The sequence below is a fragment of the Neltuma alba genome, unplaced genomic scaffold (genome assembly GCF_004799145.2).
Source record: "Neltuma alba isolate B1F8T4 unplaced genomic scaffold, ASM479914v2 tig00011630_pilon, whole genome shotgun sequence".
Classification (NCBI taxonomy): Eukaryota; Viridiplantae; Streptophyta; class Magnoliopsida; order Fabales; family Fabaceae; genus Neltuma; species Neltuma alba.
Genome location: NW_021636279.1, coordinates 495 through 9,266, shown reverse-complemented (window position 1 = coordinate 9,266; position 8,772 = coordinate 495). Strand labels below are relative to the sequence as shown.

Below are 8,772 nucleotides of genomic sequence, written 5' to 3'. Positions count from 1 at the left end.
AAAACTACAAAAATCTAATTAAAAGTATGGTAAAATTATAATAGCTGAAGGTTTTTTCTTTTAGTTTGTAGATTCAACGGATGCCTTCCCTTCCTGAACACATCCATCCAATCCAAAAGTTTTCTTTCTTTTTTACCAACAAACAGTTGGTTTAGTGGTGTATGGCCCCATTAGATTCTTTTGGGTCTCGAATTTGAGTCCTAAAAGATACATCATTGTTGAGAAGGGGAGCCATGAATAAATGCAATAGGATCTAGAAAAATTGCCGGATTATAAGATTAAAAAAAGCTTTTTTTTTCCCAGATTTTTCAAAAAAAACAGCCAATAACTTATTATAAAAAGACGGCAAAAAAGAATTGTAAGGCAGGATCAAAAAGTCAACAGCGATGCCTAAGTTAGGATAAAAAAAATCCAACACGAATTCCCAGTTAGAATAAAAAAACAACAAAGATTTCAAAGTTGTGATGAAAAAGGGAATCAAATAATTCAAAGTTCAAAAAATAAAAAAATAATAAATGCTCACATTTACTCCTCCGGTCTTATTTATAGGATAGAGAGAGAACATATTTGTTTGTTCTATTTATAGGGTATTAAGAGAAATTTTTTATATGAATATACAATTTTATTCTTCATTTATTATTGTGTTAACTTTGTTTACATGAGATATAATATATATTAAATAAGAATAGAGTTGAAAAGTTGTTTAACTTTAAATGAAAATTATTTAAGGTTTTTCTTGATCTATATAAAACCTTTTAAAATAACTTATAAAACAGAATAGTAATTTATAATTAAATCTCTCTCTCTTCCTTTCCCCTCAATATAATATTTAAGCGTCTCATCTTCTCTCTCTCTTGTTACGCTGTGAGGAGGACGAAGACACAGCATGAGTTCTGAGGAAAACGAAAACAAATTAACCGAAGCCGAAGCTAAAGATGCCGAAGCCAATTTACAAGTCAAACCTCTCTTCATACCATACAAGATGGGAACTTTCAATCTATCTCACAGGTTTCACTTTACATTCTTATGTTCTGTTTCTTTCTTCTTTCTTTTCCAAGATGGGAACCTCCATTTTCTGTCTCCTCTTCTCTGCAAATCTATGTTCTTCGGGTCAAATTTTCTAACCCTTCAAATTTACCGTTTTATAATTATTATTTAGTGTGATGTTAGAATTTAAAAGATAAATGGATATGCTTATAATTGATTGACACAGATTCTATTTTACATTGATACAGAATAGTGTTGGCACCCTTAACAAGAACAAGGTCCTATAACTTCATTCCTCAGCCTCATGCTGCTTTGTATTATTCTCAAAGGACAACCAAGGGTGGATTCTTGATTTGTGAAGCCTCAGGGATTTCTGAAACTGCACAAGGGTAATTAATAATCTTTTTCCTGTCTTAATTCTAAAGATTGTTTGGTTCGCAGAAGAAAATAGAAAAAGGAGAAAGAAGAAAATATATTAGAAAAACGTGATCTTTTAGTCATTAAAAAGCTTATTAATTATGTCTTTGATTCGAATACGAAAATTACTCATTAGTAGTATAATAGTGTGAACAAGTTGCTATTTGGGTTCGGCCCCAGCAATATTCAGTTGCATCAAACCCAACTAGATCCATTCTTCTTTTATCGAAAGAAATTAGTGTAAGCTCATTCATCTTTCTCATTGCATCGATTTTTGCATATTATCCGTCTTTCTTTCTTCCTTTTTTTTTTTTTTTTGCCAACTTGATATTATCTGTCACAGAAATACTTTCTTTTTTCATGTTTTAAAATACTTGTTAATTCAGATTCTAAGAATGCATTAAATTTTTTATTTAAATTCCTGTTTTGCCATTGTTAATTTCAGATTCCAAGAATGCATTAAATTAGGAATATTATTTATTTAAAGAAGCCTAAGGGCATTTTGAAATTTAGTTTAAAAAGGGAATTTTGAAAAAGTAATAGATTAATTTTATAATGATTTCCTTTCTATAAAAATTTGTTTCTGTGACAGCTAATATGAAACGGAGAGGAAGATTTACTAGGATATCAGTCTATATTTTTTTGGTGGGGAAATCATACTTCCTTTTTATTGGACCCACACCAATTCATTATATTGATGAATGATAAATAGTGAAAAAAGATATCCCTGGGAAGCTTCCACCCCCGGGTAGGGGTGGAAACAGGCCAGGCCAGGCTTTACGCTTAACAGGCCAGGCCTGTATTGAAGCCTGTTGGCCTGAGCCTGGCCTGTGGCCTGTGACAGGCCTTATATTTAGCCTAAGCTTGGTCTGTGTAAAAGCCTGGCCTGACCTGAAGCCTGTTAAGAAGCCTGTATTTTTTTAAAAATATTTTAAACATATTTAAATCAACTCAACATTATAATAACTCAATCCAAATTATATAAAATACAAACATAAAATTATCTAAAATATTTAAGTGAAAAATATTTAATATTCAAATGGTAGTATATTATTTTGTTGTTCATGTTTCAAATTATATTATTTAAGTGAAAAATATTTAATAACTTGAGGAGAAGATGTAGTTAAAATGGTCACAATACAAGGGATAAACAGAAATCAAATTCATAGAGGGGTTATTTCTATTGTCAATTGTTGGTGATGTACGTTAGAAAAACTAAGTAGTTTTGTATAGGTAAATAAAAGTCAAAAATGACAAACACAAAATCATCATCGGGCAGTAGGATTTAAATGAATAACAAAGTGCATATTATAGAAATCATCATCCAAGGTATATTGAAGAGTAATCCAAACATGGTCTTATTCAGGATAAAAGTGTGGTATTAGGCATATTACAATATTAATCAAAACATGGTATTATTTTAAAAAAGTTAATTATAAATTTATAATTATAATATTTTAAAAAAAATATAACAGGCCCAGGCCGCCTAACAGGCTTAACAGGCTTATTAAAGAGCCTGGGCCTGGCCTTTTAAGAGAAACAGGCCTTTAAAAAGGCCTGAGCCTGTTTTAATTTGGAAATAGACTAGGCCAAGCCAGGCCAGGCCAGGCCACAGGCCCCTGACAGGCCGCCTGGCCTATTTCCACCCCTACCCCCAGGGTATCAGGTACAACGAACGAAAACAACTATCTTAAGACCATAGGGGGGGACTTCTCAAGTTGAGCCTCAGCCTCTTCCCCCTGAATGTGCATGATAAATGATATTCCTGGGAAACATTAATTGGCTCTTGGTTAACGTCTTCTGTGTGGTTTATTTGCTTACATTTTATATTGTTTTATATTATGATACTGGTTTTTTGTTTAGCATTATATATTCCTTCCTCTAATTGTACTTGTTCCACCCTTGAATAGACCTTACTCGTCATTTTCTGTGGTGGAAAAGCAATCAACACACACAATCCTTACTGAAGCCAAATAATCCCTATAATGTGGCCGTAATTAATGGCTGCTCACTCATTTTACTCTTCGTGGAAAAATGTTGTTCAAAAAATCTCTGTTTGATTTCGTTCAACAGGGCCCGCCACATGGTGGAACCAATTAGTGATGAGTGATAGGTACTATGGTGCCGTTTAAATATAGTTTTGGCTGTCCGGATTTAAGATTTTCCACTCATGATTATGAACTGAAAATAGTTAATACAATTTTTGGTCTTTCAAGGTTGTCCCAATTTTGGTTTTATCTCTAAAGTTTCAAACTATAGATTTTGGTCTCTCAAGTTTCTTTTCATTAAAAATATTGGTCTCTATAATTCAATAAAAACCTGAATTATTTTGCCTTCTGAAAGACCAAAACTTATTGTTTGAAATTTAAGGAACCAAAATCAAAAGGAGAGCAAACTTGGAAGACCAAAAATTATATTAACCAAACTGAAAAAGTTATTCTTTGAAAAGGGGACAGTTAAGAAAATTTCAGATTTTTTACTCATTAAAATAGTTTTTTTAAAATATAAAAGTAAAAAAAAAATCATTCTTGAGTGCTCATCGCTACGATGAGATTGCACGGTCCAAATATAGTTTCAATAGTCAAAAATTTAAAATTTAAAATATATAACTGACAGTTAATAATATATATTTAATTCTATCCATATTAAAATATTAAATTATCACAAATATAAAAATAAAATTATATTAAATTTCAATCATTCAAGCAGTCTAGATTTGATCCTTGTCGCTAACCCATCATCCGTCAGTCAAAATTAAATTTAAACGGTTCAGTTGAGTGTCCATTACCCAAAACCGTTTGGCTCTGAGACTTCAAAAGAGATTGTGAAGCCTTCTTAATATCATGTCCCCGTCACACAGAAAAACAAAAATATAGATTTATTTATTTATCTTTTTGTCAACGAGAAACAAAATATTGAATCTGAAAGCATGTTCCTTCTAATAAGTACATATTACGTTTGTTTTGGTGTAACAACTGCAGGTACCCGAACACTCCTGGAATTTGGAAAAGGGAACATGTAGAAGCATGGAAACCAATTGTTGATGCTGTTCATGAGAAAGGAGGCATATTTTTCTGCCAACTCTGGCATGCTGGAAGAGTCTCCAACTACAGTACCTCTCTTTCTCTCACACACACATTTCGGGCAAGAGGACTCTAATACCTCACTCTTTAATGCCCCACAGAAGTCCCAGCCTCTCAAATATTTTTCTTTTCTTTGTCCTGGTTATTATATATTCTACATAAAGTTAGTAACATTTTTACATCTTATTGACATGAAATGATATAATTTTGAAGTTTAATTTTTCTCTGATTTTGTAGAGAAAATTACTCTAAAATAGTGCAATTCTGATTCTGATCTACTTTCGTGAAAAAAAAATAAAAAAAACTCAAAACTGCACTATTTCGTAGATATCAAAATATCACTGAATTTTATGTAGAATCAAATTATCAATACATAGAAGGGAAAAATATTTAGGAGGTTGAGGCATCACAAGAGATACTAGAGGGTGAGGCATTAAAGGCTCGTTGCCCACAATTTTTATGCTTACAAAAGGAGGATTATATCGATGATGGTTGAAATGATGGACAGATTACCAGCCTAATGGCGAGGCCCCATTATCAAGTACAGACAAGCCAGTAAGCCCTAAAATTCAAGCAGATGGAAGCAGAATTTCAAAACATCCACCACCACGTCGGCTTCGAACAGATGAAATCTCAACGCTTGTAAATGACTTCAGAGCAGCGGCCAAAAACGCTATAGGAGCAGGTTTTGATGGAGTTGAGATACATGCTGCAAATGGTTACTTACTGGACCAATTCCTCAAAGACCAAGTGAATGATCGAGACGACATTTATGGGGGCAGTTTAGAAAACCGTTGCCGTTTCCCTCTTCAGGTAGTTAAAGCCGTTGCTGAAGAAATCGGACCTCACAGGATTGGTATTAGGCTCTCTCCTTTCACAGAATATAATGATTGTATTGACTCTGACCCTCAAGCTCTGGGAATTCACATGGCTAAGTCATTAAACCAATATGGGATTCTGTATTGCCATGTGATTGAGCCGAGAATGGTGTCCCTATTAGAAAGATGCGATGATGAGACTCGCTTCTCTTTGAGACCTATTAGAAACGAGTTTGGAGGTACCTTTATTGTTGCAGGTGGATATAATAGGAATGAAGGGAATGAAGTGATTGCTAATGGAGGTGCTGATTTAGTTGCGTATGGTCGCTTGTTTTTGGCAAACCCAGATTTGCCTTTAAGATTTCAACTTGATGCTCCACTCAATAAGCCTGATAAATCCACCTTCTATACGCAAGACCGCGTGGTGGGCTATACAGATTATCCCTTTCTTCAGCTTTCTAACAGTCAGTAGAATTGGACTGAATTAGTCAGTCTGAAGGAGAACCAGCCAATGGTATACTCCGCAATTTAATTACCAGAAATAGTGGAGAAGTGAACTGGTCAGAACCAGTAAAAACCTGTTAGAACTGGTATTTCTTTTTGTTTTCTTTAATTTTTAAATAACCCAAAACTATGCTGTTTGGTGTTTTTATTTTGTACTTTGCTTGGTTTTCCTTTAGTGTCATATACATTTTATAATTTATTGGTAGTTCTAATTAATCATGAAAGCTCTTGCTAATTTAGTTTGGGCAATTAGTCTGGCATATGCTTGATGATTTTAGTTGTTGTAATAGACGACAGAAAAAATTAATTTGACAGTCGTTGTAATTTTATCAAATTTTAAATCAGGTCCTTACAGTTTTTTCCCCCTTTTTATTGCCTCCTCATGGTTCACTACGTTAAAGGTGTTTATTAACGAAAGAATTGACAACTTTAATGGAGTGAATTGTGAGGATGCAATAAAAAGAAAATAAAAAGAGAGCTATAAGGACCTGATTCAAAATATGATGAAATCATAAAGAATGGTAGATTAATTCTTCTTGGACAATATTTTAGTAATTGGATAAGTATGAGATTATGTAGTTTCAGACCTATATATGCCTGAGACTAATGTGAACAAGTATTACATAACATGCGTGGGTATGTTCGACAATATATTGGACAAGCTAAGTTTGAGATCGTGTAGTTTAACACATATGGATTAGACTTATATTGTTTGGAAATTTTGTTGATATGAAGGATTTAAATTCCAGTACGGACACTTCCTGATTTTGTATAAAAATATATCAAGTCTTTCTAATTTACAAGATTTGCAAATGCAAACTTTTCCATTATTTTTCCTGTAAATAAATAATAATAAAAAGGTAGATGTTTGAAACTAGAGCCCTCTAATTTCAGATTTTAGGAAAAACCATCTTTGAAAAACTAATCTTTGAAAAAACTAATCTGTTAGTTCTTGTACTTTCACCCAAATTTGGAAAAGGTCCGTGCAGTTTTTTTATTTTTATTCACTCCTTATTATGTGGTCTATTACTGTGCAAGTTCTTCTGTATATGAAACATGGATTTGCCGTTAATGAGGAATCTTGGCCAGCTTACGAAGCACACGTACTAACACGGAAAGGGAAAAATGTAGGACACTAGAGTTTACGATTCAATTTCATTCTTCATTCAACAAGGTATGTACAAGGGAAAAGTGATCCGGCCGATATCATGAAGGCCAAGGATCAAAGAGAATTTATGATAGGATACAACCGGAATAAAATTCAAATCCTAATTTTCACATCAATAATAACTAACTTAATCTCTGCCTATAATATCTAAGAGAAATATCAACACTCTCCCTCAAGTTGGGCTATAGATGTCAATCATGTCCAACTTGTCAACAAAGTGTTCAAACCTGTCCCTTGGCAGACCATTTGTGAGAACATCAGTTGTTTGCTCTTTGGAGGGAATATATTTCAACTCGATAGTACCATTGTCTATTTTGTCTCTTATGAAGTGTTTGACTATTTCCACATGTTTAGTTCTATCATATTGGATCAGATTATGTGAGATACTAATAGCAGTCTTACTGTTTGAGTACAATTCAATGGCCGGGTAGGTTTAGATTCTTATTCAATTCTTCAAGAAGCCTTTTTAGCCAAATACCTTCACAAATTCCAAGAGCTACAACTCTAAACTTTGCTTCCGCACTGCTTCTCACTACTACACTCTATTTCTTACTTCTCTAAGTCACCAGGTTACCCTAAACATATGTGCAGTACGCCAACGTGGACTTTCCATCTTCCTAGTTACCAATCAAGTCTGCATCTGTGAAGATTTCCATGTCGTGTGTCATATCCTGAAAAATTTAACCCTGATATTCGAAGTTAAAAATTAGGTCAGGGATCAATAGAGAAAGTAGACAAAAGGACGAAACAACTTTTGGTATAAAACTCAGATAGGATCCGAACTGATATTTTCAAAATATCCTGTATAGTCTAGACAAGATATAAATGGGTGTCAGAAAATTGTAAAATTCCCTAAATATAGGAAACATAAAGATTTGAGGCTACAAAATATCTAGGAGGTTCCAGAGGTAAAAAATAAATGAAAATAAATTATTATAGAATTTTCAAGATTTACCAGTATTTTTGACCTGGACAGGGTTTTTAAAGGAAATTAATTATTTAAGCTACCCAAAAGCCCCAATAAATTGGTTGGTGAAAAATAGGGATAAATTATTTGGTATATTTTTATGAATTTTAAAATTATCCCTGGTGTCTAGATGTGAAGAGAAATATTTTTGGGAATTTCAATGATAAAGCTTTAGTAGTAAAACCTTATTTTTGGAGGAATTATGATTTAAGGGGTTAAAGGTGGAAATAAATTCCACAAAAATTCATATGGTCTTTTTACAATATAAGAAGATTTTTCATGATAAAAAATGAATTTTGGAGACCCAGAATAATTATTAAAAGTTACAAGTGAATAGTAACTGATAAAACATAATTTGACTTGGACTTGATGTTTTATGATTGGGCCACTTCCTTTGCTCCTTCCTAATTAGATTTAGGTTGGATTTGGGCCAAGAAAACATGTAAAATTTGTACAGCCCATGTCTCCTTCTATTAAAGAGTCTAAGCCTAAGTTTAAGCCCATATGCACATAGGACACTTGGCTAGGGCTGAATTTAGAGGCATAAGAAGGGGGACACATGGCCTCTATGTTGGCAAAATTTAGCCACAAATTCAAGAGGGAAGGTTGGCCAAAACACTATTAGTGGCAGTCTTACCCAAGAAGGGGGTGAATTGGGTGAGTTATAAAATTTAAACATATTGAAAACAGTGATATAAATAAAAAACAGAGAGCGTTGAGTTAGAAAGATTTCACCGCAGAGCGAAGGCATAGAATTTATACTGGCTCGATCTTAACCACTTGACCTACATCCAGTCCTCAAAATACTTGTAAGATTTTCACTATACT

The 8,772-nt window shown here is 33.3% G+C and overlaps 1 protein-coding gene across 1 annotated transcript; it reads left to right on the top strand.

Annotated features, from left to right (window-relative positions):
- The first annotated feature begins 880 nt into the window (after window positions 1-880).
- On the top strand, window positions 881-6,023 carry LOC114715956 (putative 12-oxophytodienoate reductase 11). Its single transcript, XM_028900873.1, has 4 exons — window positions 881-1,008; window positions 1,236-1,376; window positions 4,386-4,516; window positions 4,996-6,023. Exons 1-4 carry the CDS (start codon window positions 887-889, stop codon window positions 5,775-5,777), a joined length of 1,176 nt encoding a protein of 391 aa, XP_028756706.1. The 5' UTR covers window positions 881-886; the 3' UTR covers window positions 5,778-6,023.
- Window positions 6,024-8,772: the final 2,749 nt, after the last annotated feature.

Excerpts from the sequence above, each read along its gene's own strand:
- LOC114715956 (XM_028900873.1), top strand. The coding sequence starts at position 887 with ATGAGTTCTGAGGAAAACGAAAACAAATTAACCGAAGCCGAAGCTAAA. Across the intron at positions 1,009-1,235 it reads ACTTTCAATCTATCTCACAG|AATAGTGTTGGCACCCTTAA; the intron begins GTTTCACTTTAC and ends ACATTGATACAG. Across the intron at positions 4,517-4,995 it reads TGGAAGAGTCTCCAACTACA|ATTACCAGCCTAATGGCGAG; the intron begins GTACCTCTCTTT and ends AATGATGGACAG.